Source organism: Eublepharis macularius, chromosome 14 (genome assembly GCF_028583425.1).
Source record: "Eublepharis macularius isolate TG4126 chromosome 14, MPM_Emac_v1.0, whole genome shotgun sequence".
Classification (NCBI taxonomy): domain Eukaryota; kingdom Metazoa; phylum Chordata; class Lepidosauria; order Squamata; family Eublepharidae; genus Eublepharis; species Eublepharis macularius.
The window spans coordinates 29,211,489-29,239,016 of record NC_072803.1 but is presented as its reverse complement, the minus strand read 5'-3'; the positions used below and the strand labels follow the sequence as shown (position 1 = coordinate 29,239,016).

Genomic DNA, 27,528 nt, shown 5'->3' with positions numbered 1-27,528 from the left:
TTGTGGCTCAGCTTGCACTGTAGCATCTGGCCAAGTAAAACCTTCATCTCTCCCCATGCTCTTGCATCAGGTAACACACAAAAAACCTTTTGATTTTCTTGGCACTCAGATCACAAAGGTTGCCTATACTTGGTCTACCTAGTTTATCATCTTGTTTCTTACACTAGCTAGCCAAATACCCTTAGAAGGATCACACACAAAGACTCTCCCCTTTTGTCCCCAGAGACTGCTGTTCAGAGATTTCAGGTGGGTAGCTGTGTTGGTCTGCAGCAGAACAGCAAGATTCAAGTCCAGTAGAACCTTAAAGACCAACAAGATTTCCAGGGCATAAACTTCTGAAGAGAGCTTGACTCTTGAAAGCTTATACCCAACAAATCTTGTTGGTCTTTAAGGTACTATTGTACTTGAATCTTTCTCTGCTACTTAGAAGTGTGCCTCCTCTGTTCATGGAGGTTCTATTTAGCTATAATGACTGATTACTTTTGATAGACCTATGTTGCGCAGTGGTAATAAAGGGGGCTGCTGCATGCAGACAGCTTTGTTATATGGCTTCTACCCCTCCCCATTCTAGCCTCATAAACAACTCTGAGGGATAGGTTAAGCTGAGAAAATGGTTAGCCGAAGTTCACCTAGAGAACTTCATGACTGAACAGTGGTTGGAATCTTCATCTCCCTAATCCTAATAACGTGACACTTAAACAGAATTGCTAGGTCCCCTTACCCTTCAGGAGGGAGGCAGGAGACCTGGCCCTCACCTTTTTAGAAGTCTTTGTGCATGCTCCTGGGGCTGAGCGATGATGTCACTTCTAAGAATGACATCATCACACAGGTTACGTGCTGCCCCTGGGAGTGCTTCTGTGCTCCACAGCGCATTGATTTCAGCCTGTTTGGGGCCAAATCGGGCCCATTTGGGGCCCAAATCAGCCTACTGCAGAGCACAGGAGCACACCCTGCCACCTGGGAGCATGCCCCAGGAGGTGCATTCCCCCGCCTTTCCCCCCGCTGGCCAGGTAAGCAGGGGCAGGGCATGGAGGATGGAAGCAGAGGATCCCCCGTCCCCAGCGGGGGACTGGCAACTCTACACTTAAACCACCACAGTGTAGAGGTTAGAGTATCCAATAGTCACTGTCTCAAGGTGAGCTAGTAGCAGAGTAGGAATGGGGTGACAGAGTTCACAAAATCATTCTGTCATGAAGTTTAATTTATTATATTCTAGACATTTTTATCCCAGTTAGGGACTTCATAGCAATGAAGAGCTAATCATTAAAAATCAACTTTAAAATACACAAACACACACACATATAAACAACAACAACTAAAAACATAGGAAGTAAAGGAAGAGGGGTGGGGTCAGGAAAGGAATGCCAAATATGACAAAAAGGTCTTCACCTGCTGGCTGGCAGAAGAAAATGACAAAGGAGGACCTTGGGCCTGTCACTCTCTCACAGCCTGATCCACTTTATAGGATGACTGTTAAGATAAACTGGGGATGGACCACGTGTGACACCCGGATATCCTTAGAGGAAGGGTGAGATACAAATCTGATACACCTATTCAATTTATTCTGGTATTTCATGGTAAGGTATGGGGACTATCAAATTTAAACAAGAAAAAAAACTGCACACATTTTTGGGAACACAGTAAAGAAGGTCCCCCCCTCGGAATATTTTAAAGTAAAACAAACAAAAAACTGAAGAGGTAAGGGCAGTTATGATGCAGCCTTTGACACAGAAAAATACAGTTCCCCCCAAGTTAATCCATTTTGCAATCCTTTTTTTTCCACATACCTGTATAAATAAATCTACCAGGGGCTCCCTTGCAAAACTGTTTAGATTTATATGATAATGTTACTTCCACCACACCGGGGATGTGTCGAGGGGGTGTCTGGACACGGATGGCATGAGGGGTGATTAGCTGGGAAACAGCAAAGAGACAGCACAAGTTAGGAGGTTCTCCTACAAAGCCCTTCATCTTTCTGTTTCTGTGTCTTGATCGATCAAAAGGTTAAAACTCAGAGTAAGACTCTTACCATGCCAGCATCACTCAGTCAAAGACACTGGGTTTTGGTACACAGATCTGTTGAGTGGAAAACACTAAGGCTACAATTATGTGTATGCTTACCTGTAAGCAGGGCTTTTTTTCAGCAGGAATGCGGTGGAACAGAGATCCGGAACCTCTTGAAAATGGTCACATGGCTGGTGGCCCCGCCCCCTGATCTCCAGATAGAGGGGAGTTTAGATTGCCCTCCGCGCTGCATGACGCAGAGGGCAATCTAAACTCCCCTCTGTCTTGAGATCAGGGGGCGGGGCCACCAGCCATGTGACCATTTTTGCTGAGGGCAACCCACTGAGTTCCACTACCTCTTTTCCCAGAAAAAAAGCCCTGCCTGTTAGTAACCCCTTTAGAACGAAGTGGAACTTACATCTAAGTAAACATGTATATACTTGCACTGCATGGCTGTTAGTCAAATAAAGAATTCATTATATGAGGATTAGTTGATTAAAATCGCAATTGTACACATGCTTGCCTAGAGGGTAGCCCCACTTTACACAAGAGCTTTTCCTTCCAAGTAAATCAGGAGCCCTGCTGTTTCCCTCAGCCAACCAGCTAAACTGAGATATCACTTTAGGAAGGCTCACACAGCCCTCCCATCCCAGGTGATAGAAATGAGAAAGAGAAAAGGGGAATGAATAAAAGGAAGACATATGGGAAATCATTATTCCTGGAAATTAAGACTGGGATATTGAGGAGCGATTCATGCATTATAAAGTCCTTGTGTCCCACACGTGTCAACCTTGGTCCTTTTCATCAAATATGAGCTGTGATTTTCATGCTGAGAATTTAATTCCTAGGAGTGTTCCAGTCCAATTCAGCTTGAAACTGTCCCAGGAAGCTGCTGCTTGCTGTGTTGAGGAAACTTAGGTGTAGCCCATCAGTATACATGCAGCCTCAAAAGGGGCAAACTTCTGGCAGAGTCCTTGCACACACACCCTGCCATTTCTCCTCTGCCACCCATACATACACCCTTCCTCCCCTCCTCATGAGGGCTTCTCCAGGACCACCTGTGCTCCTAGCAGAATATGGTGCCCAGTGCCACCAGGAAAGGACGTCCAAGTGATTGCAGTGGTGTCAGCATTTCTGGTGGCCATGGAGATGGTACACTCAGGTGCACACACCACCCTGCATTGTCAGGAAAGGAACCATGGGAGGTGCAGGTAGCTGTGAGCAAGGGTAGTGGGAGGGTATGCAAGCAGGTAGAGCACAGGCCCTGGGGGGGGGGCATGTAGGTGGGTGGACAGGAAGGGAAGTGCAAGCAGAGGACCTGGTGATAGGCAGAGGAGAGGAGCCCTGGGCACTCTCTCTCTGCCACCCCCAAAGTCCGTGGAACTTAGCTTTCCCATGTAGCATTGCAAATCTGGAAGGTTTCAATCATTTTCTGCACTGAAGGATAGCATAAATCAAGTGCCTAATCGACTGGAGATGAGCTAAACTGTGATAAACGTTGTGTACTAGCTGTGCCTTGATGCTGTTATTTGAATCTTGCCACCAGAGATATGATAACCAGACAATCACAAAAAGAAACAGAGAGTCCCTTTGAAAGAATGATTCACATCCAGCTCAGCAAAATGCAACGAGAAAAGGCCAGGCTGCCTACCTCACTCCATACGAGCATGGTCCCAAACACGACTTGTAGTCCATCAAAGAAGTTGTCTCCTATAATGATCACCATTGCTCCACCAGTGGTCCAACCTTCACTTGGACTGATAGCTTTGATGCAGGGAGTGGCTGAAGGAAAACAAAACAGAGCAATGAATGGGGATGCTAGAGTTACTGTGACAGCAAGTTGTTTCTAGGGAGGTTTTCTTTGCTAACTTGAAGACAAAGGCTAAATCCACACTTACCAGCATAGGGCTAAACAGTCGGAATGATAGCATCTTCCTGGCACGTTTTATGATGTCATCGTGCCATGAGAGCAGCATCGTGGTGCGATGACATCATAAAATGCGCTGTTTAGCGCTATGCTGGTAAGTGTGGATTCAGCCATAGTCTTAGGCACATTTATATATCAGCAAGCTACTAGAGCAGGGGATTGTTCACATGTGCAGCTTGCCTACATTTCTGCGGGATTTGCACAGGAGAACTTTCCCCTGGACTGTGCCTTCATTATTATTGCTGTTACTTAGTCAAATACATGTAATTTTGGAGCAGCATACATGGCCCCTTCTTCACCATCACAATAACCCAAGAAGACCAGCTGAAAGTCATTCAGCGAATCAGGATCATGGTGGGCATTCTAATCTATCCACTCTTCCCCAGCCTCTAGAACAGTGAAACCCACTCAGTGGCTTGGGAGCCACATGTGGCTCCTCAACATGCCACATGTAGTTATTCTGAACAGCATTCCCCAATGTGGCACCTGGCCATTTTTTTCAGGATTAGGGATTTTGGTTGGCAGATGGTTCTGCTTAGCACAGAGAGAGATTCTCACCATCCCCTCTTTTACAACACTACAGCTCAACTTGAAGGAAGCCAGGCACACACTCTTCACTCTCAGTAGTATAGTCCATAAAGCACCAGTGGCTTGTTAGAATTTCTCAAGTTGGTCACCCAGAACCACAGTAAAAGGAAGATACAAGTAAAAACTTTAAAATAAACTAAAAATATCATACATGTCCACTATAAGAATTAAATCAGGGTCCTCAGAATCCAGTCTGTCAAGATGATTTCAGAACTTGGTCACAACGTTTTACTGCCCATGAAATAAATTCGGCACTTGAAGAGGTACTTTTAAAACAGGGAAACATTTTTCCAGCAATAAGTAATGGAGGGAAGAGTCATAGGCAGTGGTACAAGAATGGGGGGGGGGGAGTTTTTCTCAAGTATGCACCTGTTACCTATGGAATGTGGAAGGGTACGCTGAAAGGATGCTCAGATACACAGAAAATAAAACAGTAAATAATTAAGTTGCCACAGACAGCAATCTTTGCTGTACCCCTGTAAATTAAACTAGCAATATCACCCCCAGATTAAAGATGGGAAATAGTGGCAGAAAAACAGCAGCTTGCTGGTGGCCACCCAGAAGTCTTGTCATGACTAAGGAGAAGGCTTGCAGCTCATGCTCTCCTGACCCCGCTTAGCTTCTGAGATCTGATGAGATTGGGCTAGCTTGGACTAGTACATAAAGACATTATGGGGAAGGAAGCATAATTTGACCTATATTATGTTATCTATCTCAGCAGCCACAGTGTGTGAAACAGCAGGTTGTACACTACATGATAGCTTAGAGTTCATGTGCTTGCATTTTAAAAACTTCTTGTAATTGCCACTTAAAGAACGGCAACTTGATTTTAGAATGTGAACATTTCTATTTTGAAAAAGAGCTTAAAGGGGGCAAGTAACAGCAGAGAGGAAGGATGGCTCCTTTCCAGCCATGACTAATTCCTACCATCTAAGGCAAATTTACTGGGGGAGGGTCCGGTCTCGCTTGTCTCAATAAGGAAGGTTTGCTTGGGCTTTGCATGTTCCTTCACACTAACTGGCTAGAACCCAGGGACATAGGCGTGAGCTTTTGTTGCTGAACAGAAAACTGCATTCACACATTACCTGGTATCTTCTCAGAGGAACAGGAGGTGACACTTATGAAAAGGAAAGCTGAAAATTCAGGGAAAGGAGCTATGGTTGTAGTCCTGCCACAGGGCACACTCTCCAGAGACCACATAAATACTGAGAAAACTCCAACAACCACTGCCGGCACCAGGGTCTCTGGCGCCTGCGGCAACCCCTCTCCCATGCGCGCGCTGTGCGTGCGCGCCACAGACTGCGAGATGATGTCATCATGCGATGATGTCATCGCGCAGCGCAAGCCGGGGCATTCGCCAGCGGATGGCTGGGGTGGCGGGCAGAGGCTACTCTGCGCTCTGCATGCCGCCCGGGCAGCGGCTTATGGCTGCTGCGCCCAGCTGGGGGTGTGTGGCAGCGGCGGCAGCAGCGGCACAGGGCTGGCTGGCTGCAGCAGCTGTGGGCCAGCCACGCCAGCTCCGTGGCATGCGCCTCCACCCCCGGCACCCCCTCCAACGCCTCTCCAGGGCCCTCGTGCCTGAGGCCACCGCCTACCTGGCCTCTATGGGCACGCCGGCCCTGCCAACAACTCACCCTGCTCAACATTTCAAAGAACCTAAGATAAATAATCAACATCATACCTGATATGTACTTATAATCTGCCCAATTATTTAAGGCAATTCATATAATAATAACATTCGATTTATATACCACCCTTCAGGATGACTTAAGACCCACTCAGAGTGGTTTACAAAGTATGTCATTATTATCCCCACAACAAAACACCCTGTGAGGTGGGTGGGGCTGAGAGAGAGCTAGAAGCTGTGACTGACCCAAGGTCACCCAGCTGGCTTCAAGCGGAGGAGTGAGGAATCAAACCGGGTTCTCCAGATTAGAGTCCTGCACTCTTAACCGCTACACCAACCACTACACCAAACTACCATTAAAATCTAACAGACTCATTTGCAAACTGTGTATCTAATTGTATAGCTATTTAAAAATGCTTAATTTGCACTGCTTCCCCCCCACCCCTACTCATGGAGACAGAAAGAAGCATTGGAATTACCAATGTGTATTGGTGGCTTGGAGAAGCTAGAAATTCTTTGCACACATTCCAGTCTTATCACAAGATTTATCCAGCATTTCCCAGAGGAAAATATAAATAGGGCTTACAGCAATTCTATGAAGGATAGTTGTCCAGGGTCTCCCTTCCCTCATTATCAATATTGCTGAAGTTTCTTTTGTACCTGCTGGATTCATCTACCCTGAGTCCCTGATAGCCTGTCTTCCACTGGTCGAAAAGTTGGGGTGAAACGTGCCATCAAGCAGCAGCCAACTTATGGCGACCCCTGCTGGGGTTTTCAAGGCAAGAGACTAACAGAGGTGGTCTGACGTTGCCTGTCTCTGCATAATGACCCTTGTCTTCCTTGGTGGTTTCCTATCCAATTACTAAGCAAGGCTGACCCTGCTTAGCTTTTGGGGTCTGACAAGATTGGGCTAGCCTGGGCTATTACATAAAGAAATACTAGGGGGAGGGAAGCATAACTTGACCTATATTATGTTCTCTCTCTCAGCAGCCACAGTGTATGAAATGGCAGGCTGTGCACTACATGATAGCTTAGAGTTCATGTGCTCGCATTTACACACGTGTTATATCCTATTCATAGTAGCCCGAACTAGCCAGAGCTTGTCAGAGTTTTGAAATTAAGCAGGGTCAACTGTGGCTAGTATTTAGATGAGAGACCATTTAGGAAGACCAGAGTTGCGATGCAGACGAAGGCAACGCTAAACCACCTCCGCTCATCTCTTGCCTTGAAAACCACAGCAGGGGTCACTATAACTTATAAGTCAGTTGTGACTTGAGGGCACTATTGTTACTGTTACATGCATGGATTTACAGATATGCCTTTACTCTGGGGCTAGCGTATCTAAAGGAGTGTGCAGAAAATTCTATCTTCTTTGGGTATATGAATCCTCACCTATTGCAGTGATGTGGGTGGCCATAATAGACATGGCCTTCTCTGTAGTTGCGCCCTGACTACAGAACATCCTCTGCCTAGTCCTCCATCTGATGATAATGCACTATGTTTTTAGGCATCAGATTAAAAAACAATCCTATTGATTCAGGCTTCCTCCCTTTCTCTTCTATGTAAATTAGATGGCTGCAGGATTCCTGGTGCTTGAATTGTGAATTGTATTTTTGAGTTAACATTTCTAACTTCAGTTATGATTGTTAGCTGAAATTTTAGTGTTGAGAGGTGGGATAAGAACCTTTGAAACAGATAAACACACTTGCCTGTACACAAGGGACAAAACGCATCCAAGATGTGTCCAGCCATCCACTGATTCCAATATTTCACTTTGAGAGACTCTGGGGAAGGAGCTGGACACTGAAAGAAGACTACTTGCACAACTCACAGAATTTCAACAAGGGATCCCGAAATGCAAACACTGGTACAAAATAAGGATAGTGATTTGATAGACCCCACAAAATAGGGGATATTCCAGTGGCAGATTGGGATATAGGAAACTTGTGATCATTTCTGGCCTTTTAGGACAGGGTATTTTTCTCCCCCTCCCTGTCTTGGTCTCTCTCATACATTCAAGGCCTCTGGACTATACATCCCATCAAGATCCCAATATGGTTTCCAGTCCATAACCAAAGTCAATCCATCACTCCATTCCCAATGTTGACAAGGTCAAAGGTGGAAGGGAGCTTTGGCAGTGCTCCAAAAATACGAGACTCCTTTGAACAGCCAGTCAATCACATTCAATCAGTCAAGGAAAAACTGGAAGGCTTCTTAGCTTTGGAATCCTGGGAGTTTCCTTCTACCATTTCACTGCCCGCTGGGGGAGAATTAACACTGCTCCGAATTCTTTACTGATTCAATCATTTTCTTCCAGTTCATTAATTCTCCTTTAGGTTGATGCAGGGGCACATTTTAAAGGGGAGGGGGAACGCAACAAAACACTCTAATGAAATAATAGACTAACTTGTCTCTTCTCGTAACGTCACAAAGTCTTCTCACTTTCACTAGCTGCGAGGATAGGGCCAAGAGGGGCTTCTCTAGTTATTTTTAACTGGTGCCAGAATGGGGCTGGAGAGAGTGGAGGCGATTATCCAATTTGAAGCTTAGCAGATCCAGCAATTTGTAATTGCTTGAAAATACACCAAGAGCCAGCCTGCAGACGACGGTGATTCCTTGCTTAGCCAAACAAACTAAAATCAATTAGTGTCAGTTTCCTTCTGCGCATTGTTATGTTTTGCGCGGCTTGTTTAAGGGAATGGCTGACACTTTTTCATACACATCTTGCACTGTTACATTTCTGTTTAACTAAGATGTCATGTTGCTTGATTTGCTCGAAAATCAAGTCAAGCCCAGCTGAGCAAGGAAGTCTGAAAAAGTCTTTACAGAATATTTAGCAGGCTGCCTCTTAGCTGCTCTGTCCTGGCCAAGTAACTGGAAAATGTAGGAGACACCTGATTTTATGATAAGAAAAGGTTGGTTCAGACAAGACGTTGGGTTGCTGTTCTCAGGACTAAGCTACATGTGATGCTGGAGTTCTGTGGAACTCCTAACATGCATTGTGCCCTTAAAAAGCAGTTGAGGGAGTGTGGAGGGGGTACATGGATCAGGGTTGTGGCACTAGGGAAGGGGGTGATTAACTCTTTGTCCCTCACGGCATTCTCTGGATCAAAAAAATGCCATCCCAGCTGATTTAAACTTTGGTAGGGATAAAAGACAAGTACCCAATTGTACTTCCTCCATGCTTACTGGGAATTAAAGAAGCCTTGCTAGGGTGTTATTTTTAATCAGGGGAAAGGTGTGCAAGAAGAGTCACACCATTTATGACCCAGATCCATATCACCCTCTCTTCCCACAACTTATTTTTGCAGAAGTGTTGTGTGTAGTTTGGCCAGTCTTCCACAGAAGCCTTTTCTACCCATTCCATCCAGGGAGATGTTAACAGTGCCTTGTTAACAGGCACTGATATTGCATCCTGTGGCTTGGATACAACTCACTGGTGAAACAAGGAGATGACTCTTTTGACAACCCAAAGTAGCTATGCTAGTGATCACGGGACCTACATGGACAAAAGCCATCTGGGATAGGGGCTGTAGTCAAAAGGAGAACTGGGTGAAATTGATAGAACAAACCAACTGGATCCAGCCCTACGTTCCATACGGAGTCTACTCTACATTTTTCAAACTGTAGCTTTACTTTCCTATCTTCTCATGATTTTTTTATATCTATCATGGATACATCACTTTTTTTTTACAGAAGCAAACAAAGCAACCTCCTGCAAGACATTGGTTCCACTTTCATCACTGCACAGAGATGATGGATAGAGGGATAAGCGAACGTGCCCAGCTTAATTTCTTTTTATATTAGCTTCATATTTTTCTCAACAGTTTCAGTCCTCCGATTTTTCTGATCGCTTTTGCAGATTCAATTGTATTGTGTAGACATATTGTTTATACAAGTGATTTATACATACCATATATGTCATGTATACACACATTATAGATATAATGCTGATTTACTGATGCACAAATAACATTTTAAAATGCATAAATTTTGCCAAATATTTGGTGTGAGCAAACAGAAAATGTCAGGTTTCTTTAATGACAGGTAAGAGTAGCAGAAGGAAGAAGCAAAATTGAAAACAGAGGTTGTAGGGGGGGGGTCAAAACTGCAAGGGTGAAGATCTTGAAAGAATTTTTAGATTGATGCAATAAGATCTTGGTTTACATTCTGAAAGAGAATTAAACAGAAGTCCAGGGGCACATTAAAGACTAACAAAATTTATTCCAGTGTATGCCTCCATGAGTCAGAGCTCAATTTTATTCAGAGACTCTTCTGAAATAGAGGCATTCTTATAAGCACAGATCAGTTGTGAGGAGGAATGCTGGTGCCTTTTATCTAGAGACAGGAGGAAGGCAATGCTGGTATCCTGCTAAATGACTAAATCAGATAGCTTTTAAAAATATTAAATGGTCATAGAGAATAGACTTACCAATGGCTATTACTCAGTGGCCTGCCTGGACAGTCTAAGTAGCTCGATCTCATCAGATCTCAGAAGCTAAGCAGGGTTGACCCTGATCAGTATTTGTCTGGGAAACCATCAAGGAAGGCCAGGGTTGCTGTGCAAACCGCCTCTCAATGTCTCTTGCCTTGAACTCTTATGGGTTGCCATAAATTGGCTGTGATTGACAACACACACACACACACACACAACTCAGTGGAACCTCCAAGGTCATAGGCAATCTACCTATGAATAACAGATGTCTGTGCATAAATGGGATAATTGTTGCTTTCATGCCGTGCTTGCAAATTTGCAAGAGGCACATAGCTTGCCAATGTCACAAACTGAATCCTTTATGAGATGGTCTATTTAGACCTCCGGTTTTTGTAAATGTATATATTGATAAACTTGGAAAGTACATGAAAATGACAGTAAAGAGGAGCATTCCCTACTGGCTTGTGTGCCTGTTTAGAGATGTACATGGTATACTGAGAAAGGCCAATATCGTATAGGTGAGTAAGAAGGTCTAGGAAATGGGAGACCCTAAAATGCATAGAACAGATCCAGGTCACACAAGGAGAATAGAGAGTAAAAATATACTGGAGCAGGCAAGGTTTAAGGTGAAGCAATTTCATGAAGGGGGGAGGCAAGGAAAAGCAAAACAAAGTACTTTACACTCTTCAATAAACTGCCACATTTTCCCCATGCTTCTTCTAAGGTATTTAGAGCAATTTATGTGACTTATTTAAATATTTAATTTTCATTTAAATATTTCAACCTTTTCTCATGATTAAATGGAACTCAAAGTGGTTGTCCCCTACACCATTTTATCCTAAAACCCTGTTAGATTAAGATAAGAAAGCAAGTTAGTGATCCCAAATCAACTAGTGAGCTTAATGGCTAAGAAGGGATTTGGATGTGGACCTCTCCGGTTCTAGTCTAACACGTGAAGCAATACACTGAACTGGTTCTGCATAACTGAAATGGCAAAGAAGAAAGCACTCAGGAAAGATACCACATTTCAATCAATTAAACTAATTTGAAAGCAAAAATGTTTGCTCTTTTGGTTAAAGGCACTAGAAAAATCTTCTATCTCATATGTTAGCAATAATCGAAAATGAACTTCCTCAGTTCTATTATATGAATTAAATGGTGCCTGTGTTCATGCCTTTGTATTCATTGGCCTATGAGTTAGCAGGCAGATGGCCCGACCCTCACTCACATATTTACCTTTGAAAGGCTGAAGAGGATAAGAGGATTGAAATCTGAATGGCAGCTCCAGCTGTTCATGGTAACAATACTTCATGAATCCTTTCCTCCAAAGCAAATGGGAAAGAGGAAGGGCTGTGGCTCTGGTAGGATCTCAGGTAACTGGTACTTGAAACTCTGGAGAGTTACTGCTGGTCATTCTGAGCAAGGTAAACCAATATTCTGGCATTTATCTCTTTAGATATTCACACCCTACTTTTCACCCCAATGGAGACCCAAAATACCTTCAAACGTTCTTCTCCCCACTTCTGTTTTATGGATTTACCATTTTGATGGATTTACCAAGTTAGGTACCAGAACAGAACTCCCTGGTAATTAGGAGCAGGGATGTCCTCCTTCTGTCACTCACGCTTGGTCAGAGCTTTGCTACTTTGATTGTTTAACATACTTTATGGACGATTCTGCTAGTCAGGCCATACCTTCAGATGGATCAAGTCTTCTAGCTCTCCGTCCATGTTTTGAATTGTTATGAACAAACATGTTGTCAGAAACTGCCAGTACGTGCCCATCTACATTCACTGTTGTCGATAACACCACCTGGAATTTTTTAAAAAACAGGGAGAAGAAAATGACAGATAAATTACTTTCACTGATCCATGTTCAATGCCTTAATTATTCAACCAAGTTAAAGTCCCATTCAATTTGTAAAATGAGATTGTCTCCTGTGGGATTTTAGTCCCTTATTGGTGGGGAGGGAAATCTTTTTATCTTGTATTAATTCCACACATAGTGTAAGAGCCATAAAAACCTCATGATTTGGTCGTATAATGTACCAGTGATTGGAGATGGTACTTCTTTTCCTCCAATACATACTTGTCAGAGGTGGCACATAAGAAAGAAGTCCTTAAGCTCAATTCACATGCGAGCCCCACACCCATTATTATTATTATTGCATTTATTATGCATGCACTAAACAGTAGTCTTCATCCACTTTTCATCCCCAGGAAGCAGCACCGGGCATGCAAAATTGAAAGCACATGACAGGACATAATATGACATCACAGTCATGTGACATCAGAGTCTCAAGACTGGAAGAGGAAGAGTTCTGCCAGTGCTAAGAGGGAATCCTCTCCACCACTGAGTGACCTCACTTTGCCATTTTAGTGTCCTCCTCTGAGCATATAGAGGCAGGGTGTGTGATGCCCTTGCTCTTTCTATATGTGCATTAGCAGCAGGTCCTTCAAAAAAGGAAGTAAGAAATGGTGGCTTTATAAGGGTTTGCAGCTTCCCTGAGGATCCCAGCCACGGGTTTTAGAACAGTGCATTATGGGATATATTTAAAAGGCACTTGTTTCTAAAACAAAGGACTCTGTGTACAATTTTCTCAAAGCACCTCCTAAGTAGCATGGAAAAATTATCAAGTTAAAAAACATCGATAACATGGACTGGCTGTCCCTTGAAAGGGCAGCATTGTTGTTTAGTTTTGAAAATGCCGGCTTCTAATTACTGATAACTTTTGGTTAGCATGCCCACACAATAGTGTGAATGAAAAGATACTCTTAACAGACGGACTACTTGTATCTGTTTATTTAGGACGCTTTTATACTGCCTTTCTTCAGTACCAAACTCAAGGCAGCTTACAATATTTTAAAACAGTTTGAAATGACAGTATTAAAGCAAAGAACACCCAGAGACCAGAAATAACAATAGAACATGGAAACATAGAAAATATATCGTATGTTAGGTTTATGACAATGCTCAGAGACAAAGGATTGTTTTTAATAGACACTAAAGATCAACCTTTCAGCCTATTTAATAGAAGTTTTTAACATCTTGTTTTGCTCCTTTGCCAACTAAGGATGAAGAGCTGATGCCACAGAGCTCAATTTCATCTGACACCATTAGACCAACTTCATCTGAGAATAAATAGCTGACATTACAGTTCCACAAGGGGTTGCCAACTCAGGACTGGGAAATTCCTGGAGATTTGCAGGCAGAGCCTGGGGAGGTGGGGTTGGTGGTGGGACTTCATTGGGGAAGAATGCAATAGAGTCCAAAGCAGCCCATTTTCTCCAGGGGAACTGATCTCCATCATCTGGAGATCAATTGCAATTCCAGGAGATCTCGAGCCCCCACATGGAGGTTGGCAACCCTGCAACAGGGTTCCCCAATCATTTTGAAACAGATATCTCGGAGCTGGACTTGCAGAAATAAGAAATTCAACAGCATATTCGACATATTCTAAAGCTTTTGACCTCTTTAGAGTACAACTCTGTGTACATTTTGTTGGAAGAGTACATTAGAACATGGGCATGTTGCCATCACCACTGGGATTTTTACAGTTCGATTTTTAGCATAGTCACAATTTTCTAAGCCCACTGACTTCAATGGACTTAGAAGCGTATAATTCTGTTCAGGAGTGCTCTGCAAACCTCCCCTTACTTTGCTAGAATTAGGGACAGAACCACCTCCTCTATTCACTCCACATCAAAAATAAGGTTTTCCATTGTGCTTATGTTCTGGCACTCTCTCCTAATAAACAGGATTTAATAATCATGGACAAATGGAAATTTTGGTATGTGGCTGTTATTGATTAACCTAAACAAGTCACTTTTTATTTAGGGCTCCAAATTTACATTGATAAATCAGCTCAAATCAATTAAGAATCATTTGATTGTTTCAAAAAGTGTTCCCAATCAACAGTGGAGGGGAAGTGTCATCTCAGAAGAGGCATTCTCCTTCTCTTCTGTCCAGGCTGGAATGCTTCTTCTAAGACACTGCTTGTTCTAAAAATGTATGCTTTTTTCAGAATAATCAGCTGGGATCCAATGACTCACATCTGCTAAATTAGATCTAATGACACCCTTTGGAGAAAAAAGACTTGCTCACTTGCAAACTGAGGCAAATTTAATCAATTAATTGTTTGATTAAAACTCATACAATAAATCAACAAAAATGTCTTCAGTCAGCTGAGAGCCCTAATGCAAAGACATTTAGCTACTCCTGCATAGAGAACCAGGGGCAAATTTGGATGATAATAAGGGAGTGCTATGTGCAGCGAGGAACGGGGTGATGGGAAGAGCTCACCTTACTTCCCCATCTATCTGGTATGCCTTTCCCATTTCTGATGCCAGTGAGTAGACACCTGAACTGGGCAAAGTCCAACACTCACAGTCTACAGAGAACATCAGCAGGCATGTGCGGAGCATAAGGTTGGATTTGATCACACTGGATGACACAACTATGAAAACACCTCCTAGTATCGCAAACAGGAAGTGCATGCCAGGTCAAAAGAAAATTAAGGCATGCTTTCCTTGTTCACATCCTCCCCACTCCATGTAATGCTGTGTGTTGCATGAACTATTTCAATGTGTACTGTAGAAGGCTTTCTGTACCAGTAAAGGTGTACAAACCAGTACACTTTATGATTAAAGAGAATAAAGTTAGATATACTATTGAGTTTGTCATCGCTGCTGGACTGACTCAAATACCTTTGTTTAGATTCTGCATCTCTCTTGTGTGAACTAAGTATGTGAGTCTGTCTACTTGTGCCATTTTCTGTGTTCTCTTGATAGACTTTCCCCATTAAAAATAACACATTTCAATATCCTTTTTGTGTCAATTGCATATCCATGCTGCATATTGTATAACGGCATAAATAGAGCAAAACAAAACAGAAGAATTGGTAACGCCAGGAACAAAACTCACAACAACAACAACAACAACAACTTACAAAAAGAAAAATGAAATGGGGCATAGCCATACTTCTCTATATAACATCAACAAGTTACACAATAAAGAGTACTACTTTTATCGCTGTTAGAGCTGATTGCTTTAAAACATAATTTAAAATCCTGGTTAGTGGGCAAGAAGTAATCTCAATCTGATGAAATGCCCATGATTCAGATGTCACAACAAACTGTGGTCCAATCAAAAATTCACTCTCAGTTCTATGTATGAATAGAAGGGATGGGTGAATATGGCAGTCAGGCCTCCAACTCACGCTGGCGTTCCTAGTTGCCCACTGTTGCTTTAAGTGCTGGCAGGAGAATTCTTTTAAAGAAAACAGCGATGTTGTCTGTTGCTATGTTACTTCTGGAGGAAACCAGGAAGTGACATGGGCAGCTCTAGGAATTGCCTGAAACTCTATGGTTTTACCCAGAGTTTTTTCTTTACAACTGAATACAGCCTTAGGCTTGATGTAGACATAATGTGAACTAGGGTTGCCAGGCCCCCTCGATCTCCCAGCGGGAGACTGGGGCCTGGCTCTTACCTGAGGGGGGGGGGTTGTGCGCGCAGAGCACGTGCGCACGCGCTCCTGCAAGCATGATGATGTCACTTAGTGACATCACCACGCAGCTCGTTTGGGCGCAGATCGGGCCTGTTGTGGGCCCCTGCAGAGCACAGGAGCGTTCCTGCGCTCTGCAGGGGCCCATAATGGGCCCAATCCAAGCCAAAACGGGCCCAATCCGCGCCCATTTTGGCATGGATCGGGTCCATTTTGGAGCGGATTGGGCCCATTTAAGGCCCCTGTGGAGCATGGGAGCGTTCCTGCACTCCACAGGGGCCCATAATGGGCCCGATCCGCGCCATAACTATCCTAACTATCTTAAGTATCTGACAAAGAGAGTTCTGACACTCAAAAGCTCATACCCAGGAAATCTAGTTGGTCTTTAAGGTGCTACTGGACCTGAAACTTGCCCTCTGAGGATTGGTTAAAATGCTTAAGGCTGTTTAGATACAAAAAAAGGCTAGTAAGAGGAGATATGGTTTATAAAATTATGCAGGGTTTGGAAAGAGCAGTCAAGGAATAGCTTTCTTTCTCTCATAATTCTAGAACCTGAGATCATCCATTGAATCTTAGGGGTGAGAGATGCAGGATAGAGAAAAAGTATTTCTTCACATGGCACATAATTAAATTGTGGAACTCTCTATGTCACAGGAAGTGATGATGGCTGTCAACTAGGAAGGCTTTAAAAGGGGAGTTATAATATTCATGGAGGACAGGGCTATGACTGGCTACTAGTCTTGATGGATATCTACTCCCTCCTGTACTAGAACAGTATGCATCTTTATATCAGTTGCTGAGGAGCGGAAGCGGGAGGGTGCAGCTGCAGACCTCCTGCTTGGGGGCTTCCTAGAAGCAGCTGGCCGGACCCTACGTGAACCGAGTGCTGGACTGGATGGGCCTTTAGTTTGATCCAGCATGGTTCTTCTTATGTTCTTAACAATAAGTACCTTAATTAAACCACGGTTTTGCAAAGCATCTGCATGGAGGCCAGAAATAAGAATTCCTGCCTTTTAACAGTTGATAAACTGTACTTGGCCTACAGGAAGAAAACCTGCTCTAATGGAGAATTTTATGCTGACTGAAAGAATGCTTTCTTTTCACGAGACAAACTTAATTCATTCCAAGAGGCCCTTGTCATACTGTACATTAATGCTGCTCTCGCATTCCTGCCACAAAATGTGCTGCTTTCATGTGCCAACAGATTTCATCATTGCGTATTTGGGTGGAGTTAAGACTCAATTCCAATGTGAACATTTCCCCCGTGACATAACAGAGCCCACTCAGATGCACTTCATTATTTTCTCTTAAACAATGGAAATAAATTTTAATCTCTCACTGGCCAGCCCAGACCACACTGCGGCAGCAAGGGAATAAGGCTGAATTATTTCAGTGTCTGAAATATTTACGAGAAGATTTTAAATTGTAACCAAATGTAAATCAAAAAGTATATTATTGCACATGCATACAATACACACACACAAATACACACAAATCCAACCACACGCATGCAGACACTATATTATATACATCTATTGGGATGGAGGTATAAACATATATATGTGTGCAGCGTACAAACAGGCAACCACAGTGCATTATGAAATACCTTTATGAGAACTTCTCTGAAATATATACAGTATATTTGCCTGAATGGAAAGAGGGAGGGGGCATCGAAAGCATTAATGTGGAGCCAGGAGTTCTCCCAGAATTACAACTGATCTCCTGACTACAGAGATCAGTTCCCCTGGAAGAAAAAGCAGCTTTGGAAGGTGGACTACATGGCATCATATTCCCATTGAGCTCCTTCTCCTCTTCAAACCCTGCCCTCTTGAGCCACCAATTTCAAATATCCAGGAATTTCCCAAGATGGAGTTAGCAATCTTAGTGGGCATCCTCTGTTTTCTCCATTGCAGAAACTGTCCCATAGCCAGATCAGTGCATGTGCAGCTCCCAACAGGGCAAGCAGTAGCTTCCTGTGATTTTTTTCAGGTCCCCTCTTTGCCTCATGGCCTTGTTGAGTTGGGCCTCCTTAACTATAAGGTCCCGCCTATATTGTGTATAAGCTTTGACCAAAAAGATCCATAATTTTCATTTTTGGAGGGTACAGATCCGGCATTTGAAGCCTGCGCATATCAGGGTATACACAAGGGTAAGCCCTTGTACAGATGGGAACTCCACAAATAGGGATTGGGTGTAGTGAGGAGGTGAAATAATGACTCATCCCACATATATACAATTGTATGTACATTGTGGCCATGTGTTGAAGATAATTGAAGTGATTTATATGAAAGTGTGAAATATCCAAATGGAAATGCAATTGGCCATCCAAAAGATTATAATTGCCTACTGCCTGGGGGGGAAATATCCTGTCCCTTTAACAGAGGTTTAATGGGATAATACTATTCATGTTACAAAAAGCTTCAGGGACAGGAAGTTTTTTATGACATGTAGGTAAATAGCTAGGAGCCTTGTGGCACAGAGTGGTAAGCTGCAGTACTGCGGTCTAAGCTCTGCTCCCAACCTGAGTTTGATCCTGGCGGAAGCTGGGTTCAGGTAGCCGACTCAAGGTTGACTCAGCCTTCCATCCTTCCGAGGTCGGTAAAATGAGTACCCAGTTTCCTGGGGGTAAAGTGTAGATGACTGGGGAAGGCAATGGCAAACCACTCCGTAACAAAAAGTCTGCCAAGAAAACGTCGTGATGTGACGTCCCCCCATGGGTCAGTAATGATTTGGTGCTTGCACAGGGGACTACCTTTACCTACCTAGGTAAATAGCATCATCTCATTAAGGAATAGGCCATTTTTCTCCAGACCTGTTGGCAACCCAACATAATATAATCTTGCAATCGGCCATGTTGGCTGAATGGAACCTCCAAATTCAGAAGCCATGAGCCCCTGTGGACCGATTGCTGGAGGACAGAGGGTTTGTGGGTTTCCCAGGCGCATCTGGCTGGCCACTTTGGGAAACAGGATGCTATTGACGCTTCCTCCCTGCAAAAAGATTTGCCTATTTCGGGGGAAACCTCAAGGTGTCTGTAATTTTTTTTCACCTGCAGGACAAATTTCACTCTGGTGGAGGAGGGTAGTGGTAGTAGTTTACTTTGGGAAAACATCAGGGGAATGTTTTCCCTACCAAAGCACTTATTGATCTGCTCTGAAATGCTATAATTTGGGACAAATTGTCATTCTATGACTAGTTCCACATACTGAGCCATCATTTAGTGACAGGTAGTTCCAAAGGCTCTTGAATAATAATCAAAAGAGATCCTAGAAACAAAGTCTGTCCTGCAATGACCTCAGGCACTTTCAAAGCACTCTAGTTCTGGACTTCAAATCAAACATTACATCCTTCTGAAATCCAACAAAAATCCAACAATAACTTATTTTAAAAGTTTTTCAGGTTTTGCTTTTGAAATACTACTTTTTAAAAATCTTTCATCTTACTGATAAGTTTTCAGGTAACCAGAGTCAGGATCATCTTGATGAAGTCAATGCTTCTACACTTTTTACATCTCCCAAGTAAAATCCAATGCAATTGGGATAATGTTGCAATAAGAGAAGATAAATGCAGTTTTGCAAGCAAAACTAACCATATTTACACAAAAGGAACATGAGTGTGTCTGTAAGATGATATACACCCAAGAAAAGTTATATATGTAAAAAAAATACTTTCCTTTAAACTGTACAATAATAATAATTTAAGATGACCCGCTCTTTTCTTGATGGCTCACCTAGAAAAAACCCTGCTCTTTTTTTCAGGTAAATATACTAGCCTAAGGGAATTTGCATGACTATTTCCCCCTTCTGGATTCATTTAAGTGCTATTTCCATTTAGACAAAAAATACCCTGGCCAGTGACATGGGTGCCATGGGCTCTTATTTAGAGCTCAAATGCATGCAGGGTTTTGGTACGATGAACCAGGTCGACTACCTGATGCTACTCCCACAAAGTGGGTGTGACTTGCTACTGAGTGTTCTGAGGCATGTAGCAGGCCACTGTTTGTGGCAGAGTTCTAGATGGACATTTGGATTGTTACCCCCAGGCAATTCTGTTTTTCATAGGACTCTTGGTTTTTTTCAAGGCGAAGCTTTCATCTACTCGTTCTGTACACTACGATGAAAGGCCACTTAAAATTGCAGATATGAAATTGCTATTTAACCCAGGATTCATCATTCCCTTGCTGAACACAGACCACCACTGCACATGCTTTATACCGAAGAGTTAAAAGTCCATGGCTTTTTCAAAAGGAAGCGGACATTCCACCATAGTCTGTAACTCCCAGGCCCTCCCCTTTCACCAACCAACTGCTTTCCCCCAGTGAGTATTTCCTGGGTCACGGAGGGTGACCCTTTCCATCTGGAATCAATCAGTCAACTCCTGACAACTTCCTGAAACACCTCACTCCATTTCCTGTTCTCTCCCCCCTTCTCCTTTTCCCCCTGGTTCACTTCACTCTTCAAAACTGCAGGCCACAGCAGCTTAATGTTAGAGGGTCAGGCACAGTTAGACTCCAAAACACTACACAAGAAAACCTTTGACCTTCAGAAATCTTTACATCTTAGCTAAACAAATCAAGGTCAATATTTCTTACCATTACCTTGTTAACCATTTATGTGCGTTTCCCCCCCCCCCCTCCGCCAATACCCTTCTGATGGCATATCCATCAATGGCACTTGTTCACCCAAGATCATAAAACATGACATGCTTTTGTTTTCTTTTGAGGTATTTTGGACTGGTGAAAGGCATCGGGCTGACATCCCTGGAGATTTAGGTCTGTTAGTATAACTGCTGAATGGCTACCCCATTGGCAAGGTTCCTTCACATAGCTAGGCAATATGTAGAACTGAGGGCCTCCCAGAGACAAAATGCCAGAGATGAAGTAATATGATTTGCCTCATGACCATCCATGGAAAGGATGAATCCTTTATCATTGCTAGAGCTTTGAGCGTTGGAGGTGGCTTAAGAGTTGCTTAGTTTGTCCTAGTAAAATAACTTTTCTGATTTTTTTTTAACCAAGGCAGCTTAGAGTACTTTCTATTACCTCTATCAAGTGCACCAACTGCTCCTTATCTTAAGCATGTTTTTCTAAGCCACATTGACCTAAGCCACTGTAACCTCAAAGCTGCATTATTGTAATGTGTTATACATAAACCGCCCTTGTTGAGAATCTTCAGTTGGTACAGAATGAGGCCACTAGACTATGTCAGTATGATCATCTAACCACTGAGAAAGAGCAGTTTCACTGTCTATTTATTTCCAGGCACAATTCAAGGTGCTGACTGTTACCTCTAAAGCCCTTCATGGCCTGCTGGGACCTACATATCTAAGGGACCGCTTTTCCCCATAGGATTCCATGTGCCAACTACAGTAATCAGACATCTCATTTCTGATGGTCCCCTCTGGGAAGTCTGCTTATCCACTGCTTTCAGTAGCAATGCCCACTGTCTGGAATAGAATGAAAAGATCCTATACGTTCTCTCTTCCATAAAAGGTGCAAAATTAATTCATTTCAGCATAGCTTGGGTGGATGTAGCAAATGAGCATCTCTGATTGGCATATGTTGCAAGAGATGTGGTTTTAATTTCATGTACATTAACTTGTGTTTTAACTGTGTATGTATTTTCTAAGCTGACTTAAGAATTGTGGAAAGGTTGGATAAATATTTAAATAAATAAATAAACCTTGAGGCCAAGTTGACTATAATTAGAGTTGATAACTTCCAGGTGGGGCCTGAAGATCTCCTGGAATAACAACTTATCTTCAGATGACAGAGATCAGTACCTCCAGAGAAAATGGCTACGTTGGAGGGTGGACTTGATGGTGCTATACCTCACTGAGCTCCCTTCCATTCTAAAACACTCACCCTTCCTAGAATGTACTAACAAATCTCATGCAATTTTCCAGCCGCCCCTATCTTAACTAACAACCATGATGGCTGTCCAAAAGACTGAAAGCACATTATGCACGTTTGCCAGCACCATAGTGGCTTTCTTGGCATAACTGAAGGTAGAGGTATATTGACCTATACCTCCCATAATAGCTTGTGCCTGACTAGGGTTTCCAGTGCCCACCAATGGCAGGCAAACTCCTGGAGGTTTGCCCCATTGCTTGGCAATCCACCAGTGATCAGCAGGAGGTGGCAAGCTCCTTGGAAGCTGCCTGTCACTGGCAGGCACCCAAGGAACATGCACAGTGCACGGTGCGTGTGCTCCCGAGAGGCATGATGTTGTCCGCCTTGAGTCTCAGTGAGAAAGGCGGACTATAAATGACATGAATAAAATAATGAAATAAAAATAAAATTAAAAGAAACTAAAATATTTCCTCTTTTCTTTTTTTAAATTTTCGTTTCTATTTTTGTCAACCTCCCCAAACCCGACCCTCTCCAGGCTCCACCACCAAAATCTCCAGGAATTTCCCAACCTAGACTTGGCAACCCTATCAAATGCAATGGTTCCACTCCAGACAAACTGTAGGAACAGCTATAGTACAAAACAGGAGGCTCCAATGATTTAACTGTTTCTTTGTTAGAAGGTGGTCCAAATTTTCTGATTTCAATAAACATACTCTGTTATAGAATGTATAATTCAGAATGTGGAGGGGAGGGGAGGATCATTTTTTTAGCATTCCTCCACATAAAAGTTAAAAATTATTCCATTGAAAAGAAAGGCCCCAGCCCAGTTCCACTTTATGCAGCGCTGGTTTTCTAATTGCAGGGGAGCCTGTCATTGTGCATGCCGGGGACCTGGCAAATTCTCAGGCCACCATTATAAGTCAACAAAGGTCTGATTGATAGACAATGCCATCCTAAGACGAATTACCCTTTGAAGTCCATTGAAGTCAATGGGCTTGGAAGGATGTTACTCTGCTTAGGATGGCACTGCAAGTGATATTAGGGTTGCCAGGCCCCCTCAAAGCTATGGGCGGGGGATAGGGGCCTGGCACTTTCCTTGAGGGAGAGGGGGTGCATGCAAAGCGCGTGCGCGCCCCCACAGGTGTTATGATGTCACTTCAGAAGTGATGTCATCATGCAGCCCCTGGCAGCGCGTCCAGGTTCTGCAGGGGCTCAAAACGGGCCCGATCTGCGCTGAAACGGACCCGTTTTTGAGGCGCTGCAGAGCGCAGGAGTGCTTCTGTGCTCCGCAGTGACTGAAAACCGGCCTGTTCCGCCACGAATTGACACGGGGGGAGCCCGCAGGAAAGGTGCGCGCCCCCTGCTGGTTAGGTGAGTGGGGGCTGGGTGGGGGGAGTGCGGATGGGGGATGCCCCACCCCCACCGGGGGTTTGGGATCCCTAAGTGATATACATCATGCATATGTAGACAAGCCCTAGCCAAATGCATTCATTCGTTTTGGAAAATATATCTAGGTTCCAATTTTCCAAGCTCATTGTTCAAATGCAGGTAATGATGGAAAGAGTATGACAAAAACAAAAACAAAACAGTTTGGGGGGGGGGGAAACCCAGCAACTCATGGTCATACCAGATGAAATGCTAGCAGCTCTGTGAATAGATCCTCACCATTAAAAAAAAATTACTCAACTTTGGAAAGAATGGGGATGATTCAGACAGTGTGTGAGAAGGAAGGTTTAACCCTTCTCTCTACACTCTTTTTGTGATCTCAGAGCTGCTATTTGTCCCGTTGAGGAAAATATACAGCTGCATACAGGCAGCCAGTTTACTTACCCCAATGGGGCAAAATTGTCATTGGGGTGGAGCACTTAAGGTTGGGAAAATGTAGCAGACAGGGGAGTATTCAGCCCTCCTCCCCCTGCAACGCAGCTCTGATTCAAATCACCCCACCTTCATGCAGCTGCCATTTAAGTTTTTTTTTTTTTAATCCACTAGAGATCTGGATCTTCCAGCATTTCATAACGTTTGACTCAAAGCATCAGCCTAATATATTAGAAAGAGATTTTGAGATTCCCTGTCTTTTGGACTGAGGAATTCCCATTTCATTGCTGACGCTACAAAATCAGCAATGAAATACAAAAATGGTTAACAAAAATATAAACAATTTTTTTAAAAAGAGGAAATATTTCTGTTCCTTTTAATTTTAAAAGAAGGGAATGCTTGTTTATCCTTAGATTGAAGTGGTGCACAGAATAAACTACAACCGTTCTTGAGGCACAAAAGCAAATGAACTAAAGCTTTATCAAAATCTGAATGAAATGGAAGAGATGTCACTGGTGGGCCCTTAAAAGGCCAACAGAGAATGCAACAGGCAACATTTTGGTGGGGAAAAGCATATTCAAGAGAACCAGCACAACAGAGGAAAGAAATAGTCTCTCTACCACCCACCCACTCACTGGTGGGCCAGTCCAGTGAAGACGCCTTTGAAGAAGATCCTAATGGAGTAGAATTACAGAAGAATATTGTTGGGATCAGCCAATTTAGGGCTCTCCAAGTCGGAAGAAGCACTTTGCATTGTGCCTGGGAACAAAGCAGGGGCTATTGTCAGCCTCTAGGTGGGGGCTGGAGTTTTCTTATAATTATATCCGATCTTCAAACTACAGAGATCAGTTCTCCTGGAGGAAATGGCAGCTTTGGAGTATAGAAGACTCTATGGCCTCACATTCCTACTGACTTTCCTCCTCTCCATATTCTGCTCTACCAAGCACCACCACTACCCCGAATCTCCAGCCAATGTGGCAGCCAATGTAGATTTTTTGTAGTGCAAGGGATATGTGAAAATTCCTCGACTGTTGATTTATTGTCACACAAGTAACAAGAAAGGGCACAAAAATAATCACAGGGTCGATACACACAAAACTGAACAGGAATTTGGGGTTCTACTGATATTTCTGTCCCACCTTTCATCCAAGGAGTTCATGTCAGTGTATATGCTTCTCCCCTTGTCCATTTTATCTGTATCACCCTGTGAGGTAAGTTAGGCTGAGACAACTGCCGGCTCAAGGTCACCCAAGGAGCTTCACAGCTCAGCAGGGATTTGAACTCAGATCTCTACAGTTGTAGCCCAACATTCGAATCACTACACCACATTGGCTTTTAAAACAGCAGGGATGAGAAATCAAAATCATTCTTATGGATCACAAGAATAGTAAGATCACTGTGGTGTTTCATTGGCCTTATCCTGGCTGCAGAATTTGGGACCAGCTGCAGTCCAAATTTGTTGGTACTGGAAAATGCATGGCAGGAAAACCCCATTGCTCAAAATGCCTTCTCTGCTAGAAAAAGTGCTGTGCGACTGCAATACGTGCAACCCAAATCCATGTGACCTATCCATCCCTGTGTGAAATGCTGAAAAAAATTCCTGTTATGGTTCCAAGTGAGGGGGGGGGGAATCCTTTATGGCACTGGACATCTGGAAACAATATGAAATTCTTGATATACTTTCCCTTATAACTGTGTAGTTACACTAACATGTTTTTCTACTTTTGCCAAAATTATTATGATGTGAAATTTTTATATTTATTATTGTTATTTTCAACATGGGTAGAAGAAAAACAATCTGTGGCAGCTCTCTATTCTGCTCCTCTCAGTCAGGCAAATTTCCCAGAGACACTTACTGAGATTTTTGCTGTGGAGCAAAGAGATGGACTGAATGATAAATCATCCCCGAGAGTGTGCACAGATAAGTTAATATAGTTTCGCTCATCCTTAACACACTCTAATCACCTTTGAGTTTACACATTAATGGAGGTTAAATTTTGGTCAAAAGAGTGTTTAACATGAAAACATTTCAGATCTACAAGAGATGGCAGTTAAGCCTGGTTCATACAAGGGGGGGGAAGAGCTGTTCCACTTCAAATGGAAGATCATGGAAGAGGATTTTTTGGAGTGCTCTTCTACGTTAAAAACTTCTTGCAAACAGAAAGCCAGTACAGCACAGAAAAGAAGATGCAGAGTCTTTCTCTCTGCTAAGTTAGTTTTCCTAGTTCTATGGAGTTCTGTCCTGTGAAGGAAGATTGAAAGCCTCAGTTCATTGCCCACAATCTGAAAGTGTACTACTACAACATGCTCCTGACTAGAGATGGGCACGATCCAAAAAAAATTAACGATCAAGCTGATCGTGGATCAGCGCCAGTGACGATCCCGATTTAATGACCCGCACCGAGCATCTCCTATTCCCGATCCGTGGATCGTGGAGGCAAAAGCGGAGGGGTGCCCCACTGTTCCCAGCGATACAGGGTGATGCCGGTGGCATCTGTGTTTGTGTTTGGCCGTCTGTGTTTGGCCGTCAGAGCTGCCTATCAGGGTTTGCAGGGATGAGATTGGAGTGCCCATGGCTACAGAACACCCCCTTCCCCCTCCCTCCCCGGGTGTCTTCTCCTAACGTGACTGCTTTCCTGATCCGTGGTTGGAAGGAAGCCCTGCTGATCAAGGAAAGCTGGGCTTCCATTCGGGTTTCCAGGGTGACAGAAGGAGGGCAAACAGAGCTCAGGCATTCCCCTGGCTCCCTTGCCAGGGGAATAGATTGCTGGTGCCTGAGTGTCTGGATCCCTGATCCGAGCCTGATTGCCCCGATCCAGGCCCCTCCCGATCACTGGATTGTTGGCCGTGGACAATAACGATCCGCCGGGTCACGATCGCGCGATCGCCATTATCGTGGGTTTTTTTCGATCGTAATGCGGATCGTGTCCATCTCTACTCCTGACTTCAGCTGCTTTTACACATACTGAATAACAGACTTTCAAACCACTTTCAATGCACTCTGCAACTCAATTTTACTGTGTGAAATGGGAAAATCTACTTGTAAATGATCACTAAAGTGCTTTGAAATTGGATTGAAAGTGCATTATTCAGTGTGTGTGAAAGTGACCTTTGTGCGCTCAGACATCCCAACAAAATACTGGCAGCCAACACTGAAAAAGAAATATCCAAACCATATCTGTCTGGCACACTTTTGGAGGTAGCTCCGTTGTGCAGGGGGTTGGACCAGATGACCCTTCAGAACCCTTCCAGCTCTGTTTCCATCCTGCTCTTCTTCCAGGGAGGTAACATCCTTACTGAGGAGGCACTCTTCTTGAATTTGCTTCTTAGTGAAGAGGAGGCATTCTTCTTGACTGTTGCTTCATCTGACACTGAAGACAGATTCCAGGTCTCTGCACTATCTCACACAAGACCTGAGAGGAGCTGTGCTTTCCCAAAGCATATTGAGAAATAGACTTGGGTCTATTTTGATGGTGCAGAGTGCCATTAAGTCATAGCCAACTTATGGCAACCTCACTGGAGTTTTCAAGGCAAGAGACTAACAGAGGTGGTTTGCCATTGCCTGCCTGCCTCTGCAGTCTTCTTTGGAGGTTTCTCATCCAATTACTAACCGAGGCTGGTTAGTAACCGAGGCTGCTTAGCTTCTGAGATCTGATGCAATTGGGCTTGCCTGAGCTATCCAGATCAGAGCTGGATCTGTTTTAGCCAGTTGTGACAACACTCCATTTTAAATAATTCAGAATTTTAAAAAGTGCTTGGCTTAGAATTGTAAATG

At 43.5% G+C, this 27,528-nt stretch overlaps 1 protein-coding gene across 1 annotated transcript in view; it reads right to left on the bottom strand.

The window, feature by feature from the left end:
- EBF2 (EBF transcription factor 2) overlaps positions 1-27,528 on the bottom strand; it is a 263,186-nt gene that overhangs the window by 35,220 nt on the left and 200,438 nt on the right. The window contains exons 8-11 of the mRNA XM_054997337.1: positions 12,276-12,393; positions 6,807-6,809; positions 3,656-3,786; positions 1,788-1,914 (exon numbers count right to left, since the gene is read on the bottom strand). Coding sequence (XP_054853312.1) covers positions 1,788-1,914; positions 3,656-3,786; positions 6,807-6,809; positions 12,276-12,393 — 379 coding nt within the window. The remainder of the gene's footprint in view (positions 1-1,787; positions 1,915-3,655; positions 3,787-6,806; positions 6,810-12,275; positions 12,394-27,528) is intronic.